This window comes from Acomys russatus, chromosome 20 (assembly GCF_903995435.1).
Source record: "Acomys russatus chromosome 20, mAcoRus1.1, whole genome shotgun sequence".
Classification (NCBI taxonomy): domain Eukaryota; kingdom Metazoa; phylum Chordata; class Mammalia; order Rodentia; family Muridae; genus Acomys; species Acomys russatus.
Window position 1 is genome coordinate 30,225,751 of NC_067156.1, and position 23,890 is coordinate 30,249,640.

The 23,890-nt window shown below is 45.2% G+C and overlaps 1 protein-coding gene across 1 annotated transcript in view; it reads left to right on the plus strand.

The window, feature by feature from the left end:
* The first annotated feature begins 1,153 nt into the window (after positions 1–1,153).
* Sh3rf2 (SH3 domain containing ring finger 2) overlaps positions 1,154–23,890 on the plus strand; it is a 100,990-nt gene continuing 78,253 nt past the window's right edge. The window contains exon 1 of the mRNA XM_051163908.1: positions 1,154–1,782. Coding sequence (XP_051019865.1) covers positions 1,405–1,782 — 378 coding nt within the window. The 5' untranslated portion in view covers positions 1,154–1,404. The remainder of the gene's footprint in view (positions 1,783–23,890) is intronic.

Consider the following 23,890-nt stretch of genomic DNA (forward strand, 5'->3'; position numbering starts at 1 on the left):
AGGATAGGTTAGCTGAGGTGTGGCTGGCAGGCAGCAGCCGGCAATGACAGTGTTAACAGGGCTGGGTAAGGTGATCCCTTGAAACTGGAAGTTTTCAAAGCTTGGCAGCTGTGCTGCCCAGCCCTTGAGAGGAAAGGAGGTTGGCCAGTTAGAAGGAGCACTCCCCAGCTGAGCCCAAAAGCAGGAGAGCAGATTGCAACTGCAGTTATAGGCACAAGGTTAGTAGCTTCATGCACCTCTCCAGCATGCCAACAGCTCTGGAGAAGACACTCCCACCCCACCCCCACCGCCCCAACACTCTGGCTGTCTCAGTTTAGCTGTGCTAACTGCTGGGGCCACAGGCCTTCCTGCCAAACTCACAGGCCACTTCTGTCATCACTGTCACAGGAGCCTGGGCATGGCTGACTTTTACCGTGGGAAGACCTCTCAAAACTGAAGAGTTGGTTTCAGGCATCCGAAATGAAACTATTTCTAAAGCCAGGCTTGTTTTCAGAACACACACACACACACACACACACACACACACACACACACACCCCTGCCTGTTCACTTATGCTGCTTCCTCTAGGTTTCTGTAGGCTGTGACCACAAGCCTGAATTCCTTTCTGCTTCAAGCAGAAACCCAGGACAATTGTCAAAGCAACTAAACAGGCCCCAGGACCTCACCTGGTAGGAGGAAAAGAATGTTTCTGATGCTAAACTACTCTGGAGTAAAGGAAGACTGGGAAGGAATGGGGGCGGGGAAGGGGGAGGAACAGGGGACAGAGTTTAGGCGAAACAATAGTGGGGAGCAGGAATTTTTCTTATATATTGTGAGAACAAAACAGTGGAGGAAGCTCTACTGTGAGGGAAAGAATTCTGCATCTGTATGGGAGTCGGTAAACATTTTTCTATGCTCATCTGCTTATGCGGCAGATAGGGGGATGAGAGGAAGGGAAATTGCACTGTGAGGGCCTAAGTCTGAGTTGACAGACTAGGCTCCAGGAGGGAAAAAAGACTCCTCCACTCTTTCCAGTAGAGAAGTAGCTCCCTGCCTCAGCTGGCCAGTCTTCTCTCCTTCATAGGGCCCTCGGCTCAGAGGCAATGAGCAGCCAGTCACGGTGCAGGATTCCCGCGGATCCCTGCAGCAGGCACATTGAGTCTTCTAACCTCCTGTACTGAGGCAGAATGAGTCATCCGAAGCTCGCGGAACAAAGTACTTGCAGCTGCCTTTCAAGATACTGCCTCCATGTAGGTGGGACACACCTCTCAGGGCAGTCACACTTTTTTTTTTTTTCCTCCTTCCTTCACACAGGCAGGGAATTCTTGATGCTCCCAAAAGACTGGCTCTACTCCTTCCGCGCTCGGCTGTCCCTACAATGTGGAGTCTGCTTCTTCAGGTCGGGACTGGCGTTTTAAAATAAAATGGATGATTTGACGTTACTTGATCTCCTGGAGTGCCCTGTGTGCTTTGAAAAGCTCGATGTCACAGCCAAAGTCCTCCCCTGCCAGCACACCTTCTGTAAACCATGTCTACAGAGGATTTTCAAGGCCCACAAGGAGCTGAGGTGCCCGGAATGCAGGACCCTGGTGTTCTGCAGCATCGAGGCCCTGCCTGCCAACCTGTTGCTGGTGCGTCTGCTGGATGGTGTGCGTTCCGGGCAAGGCGTGTGGAAAGGGGGCTCCTTTCGCAGCCCTCGAATACTGACCTTGCAGGACAACAGGAAAGCCAAGAGCAGCCCCAGAAGTCTACAGGCTAGCCCTTTCCGGCTGGTACCCAGCGTCAGGATCCACATGGATGGGGTAAGAGAAATCTTGCTTGCTGATATGATGTGCACATGGAAGTTGGCTATGTGTGTGCAGAGAGCGAGGGAACAGACTCCCACCGGAGTGCTGGAGATGATTCCCCAGAAATCAGATGGGTGAGCTGTGATGGCTTTACCAACACACAATGGGTACTCTAAACCTACCTAATCATCTCAGAACTTCGAGCACTTGGTACATTCTCTTTAGTGGTTGTCCAGAGGGAATTGAATGAGGAAAGGACTCGTAGATGATCAGTGTTTTTGGTCTTTCATGTCTACTGCTAAGGGGCCAGACCAGTGTATGGGAAATTCCTCACCTGAGGGTGAGGAATAAAGAAAATAAATTCAGCTGCAGGTTGCTTTTGAGATTTCTGAGAAGCTTTCATATGGCAGGTGTTGCTTGAAATTTATCTAAATCTGTCCTCCCATCCCTTGTCAGAAAGTGCTGTCATGATGACACTCATTCAAAATTTGTTCGAAGTAAATCTATCGAGATACACGTGACACCCGAAATCACTCAGGAGGGAAGTGTCTATGTGGATGGACTGATTGATGGCAAAGGCATACAGATGTGTATAGGAACACTGCTGGTGCGTGTCTACAAATCAAGAGAACACACAAAATACATGGCGTAGACCCAGTCAAACCACACAGATTACCAAGTAAAAGCTCCCATGCTCCTCTGTCTACCCCTGACAGCACATCCTGAGGAGGTTATCTGGCCTGCTATGTAAGAGCATGCCTCTGGAGAAGGACACAGTCCTGAGTACACTGGGATTATGTGCGTTGTCATCCCTGGACCCTCGGAACCAAAATGGACACAAAGCCATGGCTTAGATTGTCAGAAGACTTAGGCAATCAAAGATGCATTCTTTGAAGTCCTGCCTACAGCAAGCTTTAATGCTGGCAGCAGGGTGCCGACGCTGCCCTAAAGAGTATCAGTGGGTGCGAGCGTTTGGCACTGAGCTCCCTCCTCACACGGAAGAAGCTTAAGGTGTACATTTACAACCCAGTCCTAAGGTCTTTCTTTTAAGAGTTCAGTCTTTTGGGTGCTCAAGTCACCCATGTGGTAGGGTTGTGTGTGTAAACATTAAAAAATGAGAGCAGGAAGGCAGTGTGGTTTCTTCACTGAAGTTTTTTCTTTCTTTCTTTCTTTCTTTCTTTCTTTCTTTCTTTCTTTCTTTCTTTCTTTCTTTCTGTTGTGCTTGTGTGTGCGCGCACATTCCAGAAAAGGGATGGGCGCTCACTTCTCTGGAAGTCTCCTCAATCAATCAGAACCCACACAGGCCTGGGAAGGTAGAGTAAGGTGGAGAGCAAACTTTATTCAAACATGCCTTGCTAATAGAGAAACCTATCCGTCTCTGGGTTGGCAAATCTCCCTTGAACTCCTAACACCTAGAAACCTCTTCTCCCCGCTTTCCTACAAAAGCTTGACTTAACCTTTCAGGAGAGGATCACCATTCACGAAGGAACTGTTGTCTGGAAGAAGGCGGGTCCCCTGTAAGCTTTGCATATTTCTGTTCAGGTTTTCCTCTTTACCCCACGCTGCTAAGAAAAGTGCATCCCTGGTTATCAGGGCATTGAACCATACAAGATTCACAGAGTGTGCCTCCACTGGGGGGAGGGGGGGATTGAGAGCAGATACTATAGAAGACATTAAGATAGTGGGTGTCCTTGGACCTCTTCTTGGGGACTTGGAACATGGGACAAGACAGACTCTCTGATGTACCCAGTGCCCACTCACCAAGCTGTCGTGGACCTAGGCCTGTCATCCCACTGAAATAGACTTGAGGGCTTGTGCATTCCGACGGAATCCTAACTAATAAACATGCTTTTCAAAGAGAGGAGCTGGCAGCCCACCACTGGCACCCCCTTCATTCATTCGTTTCTTTCTTTGAAGTGTTCACCTCATGCCTTTTGCCTCTTGATGTGGATACGAACAAACGCATTCCCGGATGTTAATATGGTGTCGTTCTACAGCATGTTTCTGCTTGTAAAGCTATAACTATCTTCCTGGTATGAAACCATCATGCCTTCCAGTTAAGGCATGGATGCTGCGCTCTGAGGATGGATTTGTAACATCAATCAAATCCCCTGGAGCTATTTGCCCTCTCTGCCTCAGTTTAGCCAACCAAGCCAACAGCTAGTAATATTTGCTACCCCCCATCCCTTCTCTAAGGCACTGTGAAATTATCTCTGCAGCATGCTGTATCACCATGGAAAACATCCGCCAGGGAAATGCAAAGCACCATCATTATCAGTAATTTAAGCTCTCTCGGTGTGACTTTGGGCAAGCCACTTAAGTTAGCTGGGTCTCAATTTAAAATTCTGTAAAATGGGAAAATGTATTGTAAAAACAGAGAGCCGCCTTGACACCTAGCTAATTAGTGTTTGCAGAGCTCTCTGAGAGCCTCAGATGAAAGGCATTGGGAGATGTTATCATTGTAAACATCACTATTGACTGTTTATTGTGCCCTGCCATTCTTGTGAGGCATTCTGCAAAACACAGGAGTTATAGCCCTTGCAGGAAAGCGGAGCAGGCATTGTCATTAAACATGACTCTGTGGTGAACCCAGACTGGAGTAATACTAAGTCTAAGTAGTCCCCTGAGCAGGGAAAATAATCTGTTGTCAGAGGGTACCATTTTGTAAGGCACCTCTTTCATAGGCCTCCCTGATAGCCCGGTACTCTGAAGGAGTTCATTTAACTTCCTACCCACAAGTTGTTTAAGCCCCAAGTCTGTTCTGCTCGCCCAGGCTCATCCACCAAACAAGCTCATCAAGATCCTTTTTGTTGGCTCAAAGAGGCCCTGATGCCTGTTGTGCCAGTGAGTATGCTAGGGTGGAACCAATAGTCACACCTCACGCTGCCAGCCCAAGAGAGGGAAAAATTAGCCCATTGTGCCTACACATCTAAATCCCTCCCAAGCTGATTGTGTAAAACAAAACCGGGGAAGTGGCTGCAGGCTTTTACGGCATGCAATTCTTCCACCTAGATGACTGGCTCTGGTGGGCTCCTCGGAGTACAATTCCCTTTTCCTCACAGTGCTGCCAACGCCAAGGAACTGGACCAGCCCTCAAAGTGCTATGAGTAGCCAAAGAGCTTATCTTTTCCCTCTCCTCTTTCAGTTTAAGAATATTTCTAAATTAGGGAAGGTAATAAAGGTTTTGAGAAACTGAAAATCCAAACCGGGAGTCGGCTTGGTCAGTGGTTATGTACTTTAACTGAGTCACTTAAACCTCAGGGCCTTCAATTCTCCATCAGCAAATTGAAGATAATAGCAGTGCCTACCTCAGAGTGGTTGCTGAGATCTGAATAAGATGATTCACACCCATTAACTCTTAGGGCGCTGACTGGCTCACGTTGGATGCTCAATAAATATTAGCTGTTACTTAAGTGACTCAACACTTTCTACTCAAAATCACACGCCCTCTCTCACCCCCTTGAGAATTAAGTGCCACCCCAAAATGATTCTTGGTGCCCTAGTGATCTGACTCCTCTGGTTTCCCCGCCCCCCCAAATGATCTATGGCCCATAATTCAGGTATGTGACTTCACAGCCTGTACTGGCTTTGATGTTCCATTTCAGACCCCCTTAGGGAGCTGTGGGTTGATGATAGGAGAAAGGTCACAAACTTCACTTGTCTGAATAGTACAAGAAATTAATTAAAAATTTAAAACCACACGCAGAAAGCAAGTATCTGGTTGACCTCCCAGGCAGCACCGATTCTTCATTACCTTTGCAGTTTCTCTTTTCCCTGCCTCTCTCTCTCTCTCTCTCTTCCCCCACACAACTGTCACCAACCTTGGTCTCTCAGGGCTGGACTTTCTACCTGCACTGCTAAGCACTGTGACAATCGCACACCATATCAGCGAGAACACACCTGCTGTCACCACACACAGACCAGGTGGCTTTGTCATAGAAACTCATTCAGCTGCTGTTGCAAGCACCTGAGGGGGGAACTAAAAAAGAGGTCAGAAAGCACTTGAGGGAGCTGAGGTCCAGCAGAAACCACGAAGTGGTTGTGCCCCTTTCTTGGGTCTCATGTGTGTTCCAAGCTGTAACACAGATGGTGGGTTTTGCTAAGTGTGCAAAGAGACTAAACTCATTCCAGTTCCTGAAAGCAGCAGGCAGGTGACACCTGGGACAACCACATGTAGCATGTAGAAGGATTCAAGCAGGTAGAGGCTGCGGTTGAGAAATGGGGAGAAAGCGTGATTCTCTGGCCTTACTCATAGTTATTTGTAAGCATTTTTGGGAAAACACAGGGCCCCGAATTTTACTATTGTCACCTACCATTAACACACCAATTCCTAGTTCTAACTCACTCTCCTTTTCATTGCTGTGTTCCCAGATTTCAGGCCAAACGGAGCTGCCTTAGTGCTGAGATTTACTATTTGTTAGCTATGAAGCTTTGGGCAAATTACTTAGCGCCTCCACTCCTCAGTTTCTCTATTGTAAAACGCAGATAATAATGGCATGCATACAGCATAAGGTCATTACGAAGTTAAAATGTGATGATGACACATATTGAGAGGTTAGCATATGCGCCTGGCATCCAACAGTAAATAATAAAGCGCCAGGCATAGAAAAGTCTGCTGGTAGCAAGGCCCTCTAAAACAGCCGAGCAACGCTCATATTCACAAACAGAGACTGATGCATTCACAAGGTATATGGGTTTGCATCAGGTCCTCTGCATATAAACGATAGATTTCAGTTTAGTGCTGTTATGAGACTCCCGAATGTGTGAACTCTTGTGCCTTCTCTTGGGGCTCTTTTATTCTTCTGTTGGCCTGTCCACCAACTTCGATATAATGTTTTTGTTTTTGTTTTTGTTTTTAATTTTATAGTCATTCTTTATTTTGCCATGTTTTGCTGTTACTGCCTAGAAGTGATACTGTACTGGAAAGGGAGTGCAGTCTGCACTTGGTACACGGTTCTTAGTGTTGCCCGATTCTCAACTGGCCTCCTCTGATTTCCCTTCCCCTCTGTGTACAGATGGGAAGGACCCTGCCATCGCCTGCCTGATGATCAGAGTGATTCTTGCTAGGGGCTCCTCCCTGTTTTAGTGAGCCCAGTGTCCTGTGACCTGTTTTAAAGGTGCCTGGCTTATTCCCCATAGGAGGCCTCAGCTCTGAGGCAGGTGGGTGGGGCATGAAGTTCTCCCTAGCCAACAACAATTATCCACTGCCAGGGAAACAACACCTCGGGGATTAGCATATGCATATTTTTGTGCTGTTTTCCTTTCTGCCGAAGAAAGGTTGCTACACCTATGTCTCATCATACTATAAAGAGGTTTGGGAGAGAAAGTGCTCTAGTAGCTTGTGACCTGAGAAGAGCAGCCTCGTCTGACCCATTGCAGGGTTCTGCTCAAACCAGATGAAACACGCTACCAACCCGTTTCCTCCCCTATCTTTCACATTCTTTTCATCTTGTTTACTTCAGAGACCAGCCTTTCACACTTGGGCACTGTAAATCCTCAATGGGTGTCCCACAGAGTTCCAGAGTCAACCCTCAAAGCTATAAACTTCTTTTCAGAACCTTATTGAGATTGCAGAAGACCTTAGCCTCTAATGGCCTGGGAATCTCCGAGTGGCAGATTGTAATAAAACCCGTTTCCCAAACTCTTCTTCCTCCTCCTGTTTGGTGCTGGGGATTGAACCTTGGGCTTGTACAAGCCTAGCAAGTGCTCTGTTACTGCGCTACTTCCCCCAGCCCTTCCTGTTTCTTTCATTTTGTTTTATTTTTTTAATTTGGGCAAGAGGATGGGGGGGGGGGGAGGTCTTGATAAGTTGCCCAGCTTTTTTGAGTTTACTCTGACATCCAGATGGGCTGTGAGCATCAGTCCCCTTACCTCAGCCTTCTGCGTTGGCAGCATTGTAGGCTTGTGGCTCTAGGGTAAACTCATTTCCCAAATCTCAACAACACTGCATCGCATTCTCCGGTCTCTTGTCAGGACCGCAGTAAGACAGCAAGTGCTGTCTCAGAGTTCACATGCTTAGTCATAACACAGACCTTATTTTTAAGCAACTCTGAAACCCACTATCTCCATCTTCTGCAGTACTTAGTGTCTGCTGGTTTCGAGCCACAGGAACTATGGTAACCTACACAGCAAAGTAAGAATCTCACCTTCTCAGGGCTCAACCTTCAACTCTGACTGGCTGGAAACACAGCGATCAGCATACAAGATCACAAATCTGGGTATAACAGGTGTTTCTGTGTGTAGATCAGATATTGATTGTAATATGACATCATTAGAAGACATACTATCTGTGTGCTTATGACATATGGGGGGGGGACATGGCATATTAGCTACTCAATTGTAAGAAACATCTGATTTTAGGAATGTTGAGGTTTGCTAAAAGCAGCAGCATCTCGTTCCAATTATATAAAGCTCAAGAAAATACAAAATTATAAACTATAATTTGGAGGCTAGTGAAGATGTTTAATGTATCTTCATGTGAGTTTATCAAAATCCACAATCCTTTATATTTAAATGGATGAATCCCTATGTATGTTATAATCCAATAAAGTTGACTGAGACAAAGAAGACTTAGACTCAAACATACTATAAGAATGTGAGGTACTGGGTAGATCATTTTGAAGGGAATGAAGCTTGGCCAATACAAAGAAACTTTGTACAAGATAAGCACTTTTCATGACTGAAAGCGAGTGGGGTCAAGGAAGGGAAAGGGAGGGTCTGATCTGCACATGGGCTGCAAAGAAAGGCAGGAGAGAAGTGTGTTGAATTAGAACAGAAATTGGGATGGAGAAAATAGACAGAGTGGAAGCATGGGGTCCTGACTTCTTAGCAGGGTGGCTAATTACTTGGAAGGCATATGTCACTTGCTCCCCATAATAAAGCCACTCCAAGAGCCATTGCAGACTGGTTACATGTCAGTGTGTGGCCTTTCAGCTCTATCAGTAGAGACTTGATGGATCAGTCACAGCTAAAGGACATAGGTGTGCTCCAAGGTGGTAGCTAAGCACATTAGGAAACAGAGATGCAGCAATCAGCAGAACCGTTCTTTACCATTCATATGGGCAGGTCACCTATCTAGCCCTGCACATAGGAATTCCAGCCACAGCGCCCAAAGCAAGGGACAGAGCAGCATAAGACATGGTCCTTTGTAAGCAGCTTCCTGCAGCTTGGTCTTTGTCAGCAGCGATGCTGACAATGCAACCCCAGAACCCCAGCTCAGAAGCCAGAGTACCCAATGTCTGCCACCCTGTTCCTCAGTGCCTGCCACACACAAGCCCTGTCCTGACAAGTCACCCCCAGGAACTTTTGCTGAATTCATGTCAGATCTCCATCAATCCTTCATTCTTACTCCAAGACACCAAGAAAACACAGAACTCAGCTTTCAATACTGCACTCTGATCTCCTAGCCTATAGCCTAACCCGTGCTAACCTCTCCAAAATGTCTATTGAAAGTTAGAGTGAATAACATAATGAGTACATGTTCCTGGTAGACTTCATGGAACCTTGGGCTAACCCCTCATGGGGCAGGAATGGCCCCTTTGTGAATTAAACCATTACTGAGCTATGTGTGGAATGACCTGCACGCTATATTAGGGGCAAAGCCATGGAGCCTGAAATGCTCTTGACATGAGTCACCTCCTTAAATACCTTTTAGATGGATGAACATCTCTCTGCTAACAGCATGGTGGGGCAGGTTCACAATCCCTTGGGTCATGAATTGCTAATCCTAAGACAGGAACCGCCACTGTGCACAGGGCTAACCTCCTTTGTCACGCACCACGAAGCCACACACACTCCTTGGTTTTTGGTAGGCACACTTGATCGGAGTTCATCGGCAGTCACAGACAGGAATGGGCTCCAAAATGTTTTGCCTCCGAGTTACAAGCTGAACTGGCATTACTCCCACTGTCACTGTGGACAGGAACATGGCTGGGGGACTCTGTTGCTGCCAAAATTCTAACTTTACCACATAATATTAAATCTACCACGCGAGTCTTGCCGATGCTAGTTACTCTGCAGCATTTTCATCTTCTCAACATGAAAGTCTAGACCTGCGGCAACCTATGTACGTAGGTCTCCCCATAGTGTGTGTGTGTGTGTGTGTGTGTGTGTGTGTGTGTTTCTGTCTGTGTCTCTGTGTGTTTGTGAATAAAGGAAACAGATTCCTTTGTAGAGTTTTAAAAATATGTATCTCAACTTTCCTGCTACTTCTAATTAAACTTCCCATAAGATAAGCAAAGAATATAGTATTGTGACTCTGAAGAAAGGCCCCAGTTTGATATGTAGTGACTGTGTGCTTCTGGGTAAGTTACTTAGCAACTCTGAGAAGTGTTGGTATCAAGTAGAAATAGCAGGGCACACCTCACAGGATGGCTTGGAGAATTCAGTGAGACAGTAGCGTAAAGTATCCAGCCAGTAGTCTAGCTCCTGCACAGGTTAACCGTGTGCATACCCATCCAGGTAGCTGCGCATATCTGCTGAAGAACTACACTACTTGCTGGTTCAGTGGCTATGTCCCTGCTGTGAACATGGAAGTAAGCACCATCCTGGAGATTTAGGGAGTGTCACATTTAGTAAAGCATTTGCTTTGTAAGTACAAAGTTCAATGGCCAGAACCTGTGCTGAAATGCTGGGCATGGTGGTGCACAGGGGAGGCAGAGGCACGAGACTTCCCAGGCTCACTGAACTGATTAGTGAGCTCCAGCCCATGAGCAGCCGTGTGTGTGTGTGTGTGTGTGTGTGTGTGTGTGTGTGTGTGTGTGTGTGTAATTTTTACAGATTTTGTTTCCTGCACATTGTTGTGGGAATTGAATGCAGGTCCCCTGGAAGAGCAGCCAGTGTTCTTAAACAGTGAGCCATCTCTCCAGTATAAGAGACCCTGTCTTAAAGACCCTGTCTTAAAGGAAGTTGATGGCTTTCCTGAGGATGACACCTGTTGTCCTCTGGCTTCTACATACATGCACAGGTACTCAACCATACACCCACACATTAAATAAAATAACAATCCCTGTGCCACTTGAAGGATAAGTAAAAAAAAAAAAGCCTAGGAATTTTCTAACACAGGCCTGTTGGATACTAAGCTCTTGTAGGCACTGGACTCTTTGTCTTCAGTTTCAGGGAAGATGAAAGCAAATGAAGCATGACCTTTGTCCTCAAAGAGCCTTAAATGCCAACCACGAAGATGTGTTAATCAATCCTAAAAGTAGTGCAGTGTGCTAAGACAACAGGTAAAAGATGGGTCCACTCTGCCAACACAGTCCGTGTAGGGTGTGCCACCTGAGCACTATTCTTGGGGTGAAACACTTCAACTCACAGACTCTGATTTGGAGTGTTTTAAGTTTAAAAAACAAATTTACTATTATGTGCCTGGACACTTTACCTACATGTGTGTCTGTGCACCATGGGCATACAGTGCCTACAAAGGCCAAGAGAGGCCATCAGATCCCCTGGAACTGGAGTTACAGACAGTTGTGAGCCACCTTATAGGTTACAGGAAATGAACCCAGGTCCTCTAGAAGAACAGCCAGTGCTCTTAATCACTGACCCATCTCTCCAGCCCAAAGACTCTCCATCTACATGCAGCTACTGACATGAGTACCACTGGAATCTCCACATTATACATAGCCATCCCAGCCTTAGCTAGGGTTGAAAGTATTGCTTTGATAAGAGAATATGGTTACAGAATATGGTTAGCATGCCTGTAGTAGCTGTGGGAGAGTTCAGGGAAGTGATTGAGTTGCATCTTTTTTTTTTTTTTTTTTTTTTAACACATGCACATGGTCTGGGTCCCTAATCATCTAAGCATTGATGGATGACACTGAGCCTACACATTTCAGAATACACTGAGGCATATATGCTGAGTATTGAGTCCTGGACTCATGGCCCCAAGGCTGCTGGCTTTGGAAAATATATCACAGTCAACAGAAAGAGTCTCAGCAACTTAGAGTATTCAGTATCACCCCTTCCCCCAAAAGGCTACTAAGAGGACACTAGCCTGGAGAAGGAGACATAAAGCAGATAATCCCAGGGAGCTCGAAGCAGACCACCCACACTAAGGACATCCATCAAGGGGCCAGGCACAGGAGGGCAAGAATGAGGCAGTCTTCCTAAGCAAGAAGCTGGCCCCACGTGGCTGGCTGAGACTCACTCTTGGGCCTGTGTTGCCCTCTGTCTTACACCCCAAGTCAGCCTTATGTGCTCCCTGAGATTTTCAGGGTCCCCTTTTGCTTCCGACCCTGCCTCCATTAGCACCTGTCAGCCTGCACTCTACTCTCTCCCATTGACCCCTATCTCCATAGGGTAAGGAAGCGTCCTGTCTTCCTCTGTACCTAGCATAGCCTCTCAGCTGCAGCCAACACTTGCCAAATAGTTCTCTGAATGCCTAATGTTTGCCACACTGTAAGAAGCCACAGTCAGATTCACCAGCCTCTGTGCTGAAGAGCTCTCTGAAGGCTGTCAGAGTTTCCTGAGGCCAGCAGAAAGTTAGCCATTTTGCTCCCAGAATCCTTACCAGCTCCTTTCTGATTGACAAAGGTGTTTCCTGACTTGGGGCCAGGTGTGCTAGGAGTGGCATGTAAGCACTTGCAGAGGATTCAAAGGTAATTAGATTTCAGAAAGTAAGAAAAGAAGAAGAAGAAGGAGGAGGAGGAGGAGGAAGAGGAGGAGGAGGAGAAGGAGAAGAAGTTGTTGAACCAAAATGGAGCAGATTGCAAGAAGAATGCCAGCCTGGCATGTCTTCTGAGTAGGTCATGCTGGGTTTTTGCAGAATTAGGAATGATACCACCATACACATAAAAGTATTTTAATTGGTTACCAAGGCGATGCGACAGAATCATTGGGCACAGAACAAGAATAGAACCATGCAGGGCCGTGTTCAGGAACCGTGTTTATCTGAAATATTAACAAGCTGCCTGCATATAAGAAAGCAGGGGTGACAACAAATTTTATTGGGGACTTTTGCTTAATAAACAAGAAATGGAACAGAGACAGAGAAAAGCTCTCCTCCCTACTCTCTAGAGACGCAGCGGAGGCAGTCTTCCAAAACTCACGGGTCTCCTTGGAATGAGTTTCTGTGGACAGAAAAAAATCCCAGGCGATCAGCTCTTTGCTTAAAGGAAGGTGGAAGTGGGTGAGAGGATGGAGAGAATGGAAGAAGACACCAGCACTGCCTTCCTCCTGAGAGAGGAAAGGGTACAGGATACAGCAAAATCATCCCATCCCTTCCTTTTGATTTTCCTTTATATTGGAAAAAGAAGTATTTTTGTATTAAACACATTTCTTTTTTATTACCTCATTTTTGTTTTCTTTGAGCAGGAGAGGGTTCAAGACAAGGTTTCTCTGTGTAGCCCAGGCTGTCCTGGAACTTACTTTGTAGACCAAGCTAGGCCCTAACTCAGAGATTCATCTGAGTCTGCCTCCCAAGTGCTGGGATTAAGGATGTGCCACCACTGCCCAGCTTCCTTTTTGTCTTCCGTGGTCTGAGTTTCTTCCACAGCAAGCCAGGTTGCAGGTTGGGTGTGTTGCGTTCCTACCGTCTGTCATTCACATCCCAGGACCTGAAGAGTAGAACAAAACTAGTCTAGGGGAGTGTTGGGTCTGATTGCATGAGCAATGGTAAGAGGGCCAGAAAAGGAAGCTGGGAAGGAGCATGGGCACTGGGGTTAACTGTTACCTTGACAAGGACTGGGACCATACAGCACGTACCATATTCCAGGCAGTGTGCAAAATAAACCGATTTTTCTTTACTTCTTCCACTATTCCCTGGAGGCCTGCAGTATCTCTCTCTCTCTCTCTCTCTCTCTCTCTCTCTCTCTCTCTCTCTCTCTCTCTCTCTCTCTCTCTCTCAGATGAAAACAAAACAAAACAAAAACAAAAACAGCTAGTTAATGCAGGGCCAGGACTTGAACCTTATCTGCCTGAATCTAAGGCCTGTGCACTGGGCAGGGCAACCAAGAGGACCAGGACCACAGGATGTAACTCTATGGAGCCTGCACAAGCGGCTTTTGCTGGTTGCCTCAGGCTGCCACCCATCTCTCCATGCCAATGATTCTGAGAAGCTCCCAGAGCATGGTTTAGCCCTCAGCTGTCTCGACTCCATAATAAGGACGTGCCCCGTCTTTTTTTTTTTTTTTTTTTTTTTTTTTTTTTTTTTTTTGAGACAGGGTTTCTCTGTGTAGCCTTGGCTGTCCTGGACCCGCTTTGTAGACCGGGCTGGCCTTGAACTCACAGCGATCCACCTGCCTGTGCCTCCCAAATTCTGGGATTATAGGCGGGATTGTCTGACCAGAAATTTAAGAATTTCAATCATTTTTTTAAAAAGTGAGTTTAGGTAAGTAGAGAAGGAGAGAAAAAAGGAAGATAAAGGAAAGAGAGAGGCAAGAAGAACACATGGGAGATCTAGAGGTTGAGGGGCAGGGGGACACAGGCCTGAGGAGAGCAGAGAGAGAGGCCAGTGGGAAATCAGATGTGCACGGATGGGAAATAGGCCGGCGATATTTTAGCAGGAGTTATGACAAGCTGCGGTCCAGAACTAGTCTGCCTTCCCCCAAAATATAAACAGAGTCAGCGCCAAATATTTACGTCCCATTCCCCACGGAAACCTGTCGTCTGGGGCAGGCGGCAGAAAGCCAAGCCTGAACGTGAGGAAACTCAGTTTCCATCCGAGTCTCAGACGAGAAGCAACCACGGACACGGAATTCATCCGAGTCCTTCCAAACCTTAACAATGACTATGGCTCGGGGGAAAGTTTCAAATTCTCATTCTGAATATTCTAGCATTCCAAATTTAAGTTTTTCCCCTTCCAATTTTAGAGAATGTGCAGAAGAAACAGAAATATCCGCGTACATATAATTTTAAGGAACTTTTTTAAATTTAAAGGTTCTCGGGGGTGGGGCGGGAGAGGGGGGGGGCGGGAAATAGCTACCACCTCGAGGCCTTGCGGTTTTCAAGGGCCTGGAATGATTTAAACCACAGAGCAATAGGAAAACTAAGGCTCCGGAGAAGGGAGAGCCGTGTTCAAGGCCACTCACGTACACTGACTCCAATGCCACGTTCTACACCAGTGGTTCTCAACTGGTGGGTCGCGACCTCCCAGCATCAACCCTTTCGCAAGTGTCGCCTAAGTCCATTGGGAAACAGAGCTATTTATATTACCGCTCATAACAGTAGTAAAATTACAGTTATGAAGCAGCGTCAAAAGTAATTTTTTGTTGCGGTGGGGGGGGGGGGGAGTCAACACGACATGAGGACACAGCATTAGGAAGGTTGAAAACCGCTGCTCTAGACCCTCACACGTGGGGTCATGGTGAAGCCCGGCCTGCCTGTGCAAATAGGATGCGTAGCACACAGCTGTTTACTTACCGTGCATTTATGTATTTCTCTCGTCTTGTTACTAGTTTAAATCTTGGTACCGTACCCCCAACCACACATTCAGGGTCTATGTAAGTCATCTTGTTCTTGTATTCTGGAATTTTTACATCTTAAAAGAGGTTTTGAGGGTCCTCTAACACCAGCTGGCTACCTGCCCCATGCCTCAGTCCTCTCTTTGGCTTCCCAGAGAGAGATTCACCTCAGGGCCTGGGTGTCCTCTGTTCCCTCCACCTCTGGAGAACAATGAGAAATGTATGACTGAAATCTAGTCATCAACCCTATCAGGCAGCCTCATCTCAAACAGGACCCTGCGACTTTTTGAAGGCAACTCCAAGCAGGTGCGCTTTATTGTCGGCAACGTCTTAACTCTCAATCTCATTTTCCTCAACCCGAACATTTCAGTGAGTTCATCCAATGAGCAAGTTCTAAGTATTACTGACATGAGGGGCAGTATAGAGCAATGGTTAGAGCAGGAGGGGGGGATGCTTTAAAGTCATGATGGACTGGGTTCACAATTCTGCTTCTCTTCATTAAGAATAGGATGATACACACCCCACCACAAGTCGGTTCTCAGGAATAACCGATATATTCAAGGACTGATCCATGGTCACAATTTTTATTATTAGATTTTTAATTGCCATATCTCCTATAAAAGTATCCATCATGTTTCATCATGTGCAGCTGGCCTAAGGTCCAATTACTTACTGGTCAAACCACCCACAAATAACTGCGCTGTGGTTTTGGCTCCTATGGCAGCTCTGAAGTGACCCCACACACAGCAAGAAGTGCCACACTCTTAAAAGGATCTTTCTTGACATCCTTTCCCAGGAAAGAGTCTCCAGCCATAACAAACTGTGCTAAGACAGCATCTTGACAGGAATGCTGTTCTTCAGAGCCTTTAAAGGGAAAATATTTTTAGCTTCCACTTTGGAAAACGTATTTCAGTGTGTGTGTGTGTGTGTGTGTGTGTGTGTGTGTGTGTGTGTGTGTCTGCTATAAATCAAGCTCAGGGAAATGAAGAAATTCTGCATTTCGATAACAGTAGCAACTGACATTCACTGGTTACAAAAACCTATACCGCGTACTTTCTGCAAACTGCACACTACACTTGGCACTAGGATATAGCCACGGATGAGGCAGATCGGCACGTGCCGTAGTAGGACAGGCAGAAAGAAAGGCAACAGTGCACACACACGTGCGCACATGCCTGCACAAACGCCTGTGGCCTTACTTGGGTCCTCGGGCACTGTCAGGGCAGTGGGGACATCAACTGGAGAACAAAGGACGAGCAATAAGGATTACAGTGAGGCCAGCTGTCACTCGGCACTGAAGCTTAGGCCTCTGGGTACAGCTCTGGGAGATGTATGGTAAATTCTAACAGGTGACAGATCTGGCGTGTCTACACCACCACCACCACCACCACCCCCATCCCATCTATGAGCCATTGGTTAAGAGCCGTCTTTGGGAGCAAACCAGGTTCAAGAAAGAAAAGATTTCCAACAACATTGCAGGTATTGGCCATAAAAAACAAGCTGACTCCTACACAGTAAATATATCTGGGACACAGACACATATGCATAAAAGAAATATTTAAAACAACAAATGTAATCTGAATAAAGTATGAGTTTTAGTTAACAACTTGTAAATAGTGTTCCATTAATATTTATATTACTCTACCATCTGGATGTAAAACATTAGCCATAGGCGTAACAGGCTATACAAGAGTTTTTTGTTTTTTTTTGTTTTTTTTTTATTATCCTAGGTGTTTTTTTGTGAATCTAGATAGTAACAAAATAGAATATATAGAATGTAAGAAGATATAAATAAGGTATAAACAAGAAAATAAGTAGCGTGGTGGTGGCACACACCTTCTATCCCAGCACTCAGCAGTCAGAGGCAGGTGAATCTTTGTCGAGGCCACCCTGGCCTACAGAGCTAGTTCCAGGATAGCCAAGACTTCTGTTTTAGGATTAAAACTTATTCACACAGTAGAGACTACTATGCTGGTAATTGTTGACAGCTGTCAACTACGTTCTGTTAGTAGAATTAATAATAGAATTTCCTTGGCGTGCTGAAAACATTATTCTAAGGCTTTCTGACTCTCATTGGTGGTGTTAATAAATACGCAGATGTCTGTTTTTATTACTCTTTTTAAGGTGACTTATATCTTCTTATCTGGCTCTATGAAATGTCACTCCCTTATATGTACTAGTCTGTGCCTACCCAAGTGCTTGAGCTAGTGCAGTTGTGTGTGTGTGTGTGTGTGTGTGTGTGTGTGTTATTATCCTACTTAGCTCTTACAGAGCCTCTTACATCTGTACATTGACGTCTTTATCTGTGATTGGAAGAAAAATTGCTACCCAAAGGTGCTCCTCTCTTCTTAGTCCCCTGTGGACAATCCGTGTTAACACTGTAGATTAATTTAGGTCACTGATCAGATGACCCCATGTTGAAAAGATTGCCCTGCGATAGCCACGTGGACCTGATATAACCAACTGTTTACACAGTGGAAGAAGCAGACAGACAGGGGGCCACAGTGATCTAGTGTTGAAGGCGAATAAAGAGGGCCCAGAAATGCCGGCAGGTCCTGAAAGCCGGAAGCTGCTGTGGACATGAGTTCTCCCCTAACGTCTCCAGAAAGCAGTGCATGCTGCCCACATCTTGAATTCAGCCCAGAGATACTTTTGTAGAATTTCTGACTTCCAGGAACAGCAGACGCAAATCTGGTGCTCTAAGCCAGTAACTTGTTATGACAGCTACAGAGAGTTCACACAGTGCTTTCCAAGGGTCCTGGGAAATTCTTCAAATACAGTTCCTAAATACCAGCTTTTACATGCATTCTATCCTTCATATCTCTTGACCAATTTTAAATATCTCATATCTTTTTATTTTGGGGGTTATTTAAAAACTATTGGTGTTTGAGTCTACTGAAAGCTAACACATATATTTATCACTATTAACTAACTTGTCTATAACTGTAATTGAGTTATATTATTCACACCTTTAAAAGAAATTTGTACTTCTACTCAGTATTTTATTGTATTTAGGCTTGAGGTTTCTATATCAGAGGTGCAATAAATTATTTTGATCAAAATTAAATTTTTATTTTATTTTTTATAGTTGTCTTGGGGTTACTGATGCTGTGATGAAACACCACGACCAAAAGCAACTTCGGGAGAAAGGGGTTTATTTGGCTTTATACTTACACATCACTGCTCATCATTGAAGGAAGTCAGGACAGGAACTCAAGCAGGCAGGAACCTGGAGACAGGAGCTGACACAGAGGCCAGGGAGGGTACTGCTTACTGGCTTCCTCCTCATGGCCAGGGCCACCAGACCAAGGATGTCAGCACCCATAGTGAGCTTGGCCCTCACCCACAAATCACTAATTAAGAAAATACTTTATATCTGGATCTTATGAATGCGTTTTCTCAGTTGAAGATCCCTCCTCTCTGATGACTCTAGCTTGTGTCAACTTGACACAAAACTAGACAGTACAATAGTCATCAGTTGAAATCACTTTTACTACTAGTTCTCTTCAGTCTAGCAACCCAGTTCTGAGTGAGCAGACATGCTATTAGATCCTCTTAGGCTAACTAGCGGGATGCATAAGGATTTTCTGATTATTGATAAATATATATATGTGTGTTTATGTATATTTACTTAATTCTGTCTTGGAAACAGTGACTGACTGTTTCTAATCTGCTGTTCCAAATGTCTCATATTTTAGCCTCAATTATACTTCCATTAAAGTTAGTAGTTTTTAAAAAGAGAAAGAAAGAAAATAAGCTGCCAGATGAAGGGCTCAAAGAAGATGTTAGTAGAACACCAAAAACATCACTTATTTATGTGCAAGCGCACGAGTGCACACATACACATGTGCACGTGAACACACACACACACAGGAAATGATCACAACTTGTGATGTGTCTGCAGACATCTAGAGTCACAAAGTAGAAGACAAAAAGACTCTAGTTAAGAGTGGTCAAGTACATTTATGTTGACACCTGAGGAACGAGAGGCAGACAGCTCTGTGACGAGCAGAGAGCATGGGAGCAGAGCTGCCTCCCTCAGCCAAGAGCAGAGCAGCAGTGAAGTGAAGCCTCTCTCCTTGATCAGCTCAGGAGACTTCTCTCCAACGACCTTGGGGGCCAGGCTGTCTTCCAGGGAGAACTGGTTCAACCAAATTCCTCCCATGACTACCTGAGGCCCAGCCTAAGCTGAGTGTTGCAAGGGCAGTCTAAACCACATTCTCTGATAACTTTCCTTTAAAATGCACCTGATAAGGAGTCATAAAACATGGATGGTAAGAACTCTTAAAGAAGAGAGGGTAATAAAAAAGGCATCTGCTCTGCTTACTATACACATGTGGAGTATATGGTTTAATGAGCGAAATGGGGATTCCAAGGTCACAGCATCTGCAGCACACACAAGGAACAAACTGGAGGTTTTCCCACTCTCAGTCAGAGCTCTTCACATTTTCCAAACTTGCTTTGCCTCTTCCACAGAGGATTTGTTTGTCTCCAAAGCATGTGGCATGCTTGAAATATGGATCTATGCAGATTACGGGTGACCCTTGGCAACAGGGTGTTCTCAGTCCTTCTGAGCTCAGCAAATAGGCGTTTATAGGGCCTTGTGGTTTGTACCAATTTTGAACCTCAAAGGGTAGTTTTCTAAGACTCCAGGAAAAGTGCAAGGGATAAGCTCCCCAGAGCAGCAGCAATAAAATTATCTTTAAAGTGTAATATAAGTGCCGGGAAGAAGGTAAACGTAAGCTGTTAGCAAATTTCTCTTTTTCTTCTAAATATATGCCTTGGTGATTTTTTTTTTTTTTTTTTTTTTTTTTTTTTTTTTTTTTGGCATTTTAAATCATTTCCAAAGATTACAAAAAAAAAAAAAAAAAAAAAAAGCAAAAGAGGTGAGCATTTTGAGACTTGGGACGTATTAATTTGCTTTCATTTCTGTTTGCCAAAACTCCTAACCGAAACCAGTTCAAAGGAGCTTAAATGAATGTAGGTATTTGTTAAGTGATCAAATAGAAAATTCAGTTACACTGGTCTCAACGCCTTCAAGGACCCAAACAGTGGGAGAGGGTTAGTTTCCTGTGCCTTGACTCTACTTCGCGCACATACGCACACCCTTCTCTCCCCTTGGCAGTCAGCTCCTTCCCCATTGGGTCTGAGGACAGCCACTCTGCCAGGGATTTTAGTAGAAAGTAAAAACCACTAGTAGAGGAGGAGGAGGTTAAGCAAAGGCAGAATAAACAAAAAGACGTTAGGCAGCCATGTGTTTTCAGGAGGCTTAGAAAACCTGTTTGGAGGCCACCCTATGAGGAACACTTGTTCCAAAAGACCCCTGCTGGCTTGCGTGTGTGACCCTGCTCACACAGAGGACAAGACCACCCTTTGGTCCTCCACCCACTGCTGTATTGGAGGCCGATGTGCTTGCTGTAGGGCAGCACAGGGACCCAGTCCCCCCTGAAACTTCTTTTTTTTTTTTTTTTTTTTTTTTTTGCATCATTAGTTCCCACTTGAATGTCAAGTCAGGTGTATTGACACAGCCTGGATCCCTAGCTAACAGTGACAGTCACGCAGTTGACATGCTCAGCTTCCCAATACAGAAGCAGGTAGGTCCTACCAGCCACCAAAACATAGAAGGTGCTGGGTGAGTTACGGAAGCAAAAGAGGGCTTCCGGGCGTTCAAAACAGTCCTGAGCAAGTGAGAAAAAAAAGGGGGGGTGCGGCATCAAAGGGCTGAGATTCACATGATTCCAGAACCGCCACTCCAGAAAGGAAGCCTCATTCAGCATCGCCTAGCACTCCTTTGCATCTAAGATTGACAAAACTAAGAAGTTAAATCCTATCTCCCCAATTTTCTTCATGTCTCCAGTATCTGTTACCTAGACTCTTGATTCAAGTTGGACAGCCTGACTCACCTCATTTGCATTTAATTTCTCTTGCTGTCTAGTTTCTTTTTGTGAGCCGAAAACAAAATCAAAAACAAAAACCAACAAGTATATTATTTGTTGTTGTTGTTGTTGTTGTTTTAAAGGAGGGGCACTGGTGTTTTTACCAAAGGAACTCTGATGAGATAGAAAATGAGATTCTTACCTTTGAAGAATAGTAACAGGATGTGAAATTGCTGTTGGCACTTAAAGATTCATTAGCAAGGTCAAAGCGTGGATCAACAGAGCCCAACAGGCAAAGCAGCTAGCAGTACTCTGTTTCGCTGGAAAACGGGGCAGGAATTTAAAATGCAATCCCTCAAAGAGCTTTCCCAGGTAGTGTCATATTTGGTAAGCAGCAAGCAACTGATGGAAATTTTATTCAAATGCTGAAATGAATTTTGCTAACATATACTCCTACAGTGAACACAGCCCAACCTTGACTCTTGCCAAGTTGCCCATGGAGAGAAAATGAAGAGGGCAAATTGATAACATTCTTGAAGGCAGCGGGATTTTTCAGGGACCGCTGACTTCCTGTATCCATTTTCATTAATTTACTTCATGACAATCTCAAAGGAACTGTAGTGGGTGGAGCCCTGAGGGGGTCATCTTCAGTTGTCACTGTGGCACTTTCCCTTTCTTGGCTATAGATAGAAGAAAGTAATGACTAGTTAGCAGTGTTTTGTTTCTCACAAACTTCTTTGTAAGAACCATTACCTCTTTCTGGCCTCGGGGAGACTAGAGAGCTTGAGGAGAGATGACATTTCAGAGGTGAAGTAACTATTCTCCGAATCTAGCTGCAGGTCAGAAACTACTGGAGGATTCTTTGGAATGAAAGTTCTCGGATACCTAAAATACGGGGCATGGTCAGCATAATGAGTGGAAAGGAATCTTAGCAGCTCTGACTTAAAGAAATGTTAGCAGCTACTTGGACACAGACCGTAAAACCACAGAGGCTTTATCACGTTAACTGAAGTAATGAACTAAAGTGACCGATTCACATAGAAAGAAAGAAAAATCATCCAGGCCAGATGTTAATACCTATTAGGCCAACTTATGTAGAGATCATTTCTCTGTGTTGACACAGTTTATCAGCTCTGTGTGGGAGGAATTTTTCTATTCCAATTCACAAAATTTCTCCTCAAGGAGACTTAAGGAGGGAAAAAGATGGAGGAAGTGATCTTCAGATTGGCAGTTTCATGACATGGCTGAAGAACGGACCTTGGTTACATAATCTGGGTTCTGTCTGTCAGCTCCACCACTGTTGCTTTGTTCCTTCCCATCTGGGAACAAGATACCTAAGTGTTCAAGTGTTTAGTTATAGAGAACCTGTGGTGTCTTCCGGGACAGCTCTACCAAGTGTCCTTGGGAGAGGACAATTCTCTTTCTTTGCTGGGCTCTGTGCACTCTGGGAACCGTGCTGGATTGGGGGGGAATACTACGTTTTGTCAGAATAAAACCACCTGGTCACCCATGAAGCTAAGAGACCTGGGTATGGTTTGTTAGTCCAACTGACACTCCATGAGCTAAACAGGGCTTCTAAGAATAAATATAGAAAATAGCTCACAAAACGAGGAAAGTCTGTGCAGATGACCTCTCTCAGGGAAACATGGTTAAGTCCTGAATATGTCCGAGAGTTAGTAATACCTCAAAAGGAAACAGGACTTCCATGATGCCTTAACTGGCCTTCAATCCAACCCCTTTACCACCCCCCAACTCAGTGCACTGAAATCCTGTGCACAGCTTTTAAGGTTCTGTGCAAACACCACCCAGCCACAGAGGAACTCCTTCGGCCTGCCTGAGATGACTGTCTTCTCAGAGCCTAAAGCAGGAATCACCTAGGGCATTGGCCTATTCACTGCCCCGCCCTTCTTGTCTCATGTAGGTATGGTTCTGCTCTTTGCCCTGCCCCTCCCACCACCATCCATGTTATAAAATAAAATAGGGGAGCAACTGGAAAAAGGAAGAAAAAGGCCTGCCTGGGGCAGCATTTCTTCTAGTCTAACAACTTATCTCCTTATTTACCTTTTATTATGTGGTGTGAGGCCAGGAGTGGGAAGGTGGCTATGTTTCCACACAAACCGTTCTACTCTAGGGATAATTAGACTCCAGACCCTCCCAGCTGTAACTGGTTCCCAATTCCTCCAAAGACACAGATCTGGCCTGTTGCCCTGGAGATGATTAGACCTCAGATTTATCCTACCGCCATTTGTAGCTGGTTTCCAATTCCCCCAAAGATGTGGCCCAAATAATGTGAAGGGGCTTACTCACCAGCCCTAGGGTTCCCTGGCATTCATTCCCTTTACTTGCAGGGTTTTAGTATGCCTCCATATCACTAAGAAGCCCTGAAGTACAGTCTTTATTATATTGTGAGACTGTGAGCTGAGACACACCCTGGGCCCACTGCGACTGCGTCTCCTTCAGAGTCCACAGCAAACACACTCACAAAACACACTCTGGTAAAAAGACATTTTCTTGTATGCTGGGAGAGCACTGAAAGAGAATGGCAGACTCATTTTGTTATTTTGTTACTTCTGACAGGACTGTTAAAAACAAAACAGAAGAATTATCTTTCCATGACCAAGTGTATTGGTTTTTTAATTTTTTTCCCCCAGTTCTCCTCCTAGAGATGGCATTGGCCTGCTTTGTCAGTGGTGTTTACCCTCAGACTAAGTCTGATTCTGGAGACAGATATCAAACGAAGAGTGCTGTGGGCTCCCTTAGTTATGTGGGTCTAGGTTAGCCCCAGAGAAATGGGCAATTGACAGGTTGTGTTACAACTCAGAACTGTTCTGAGACACTGTCCCGTCA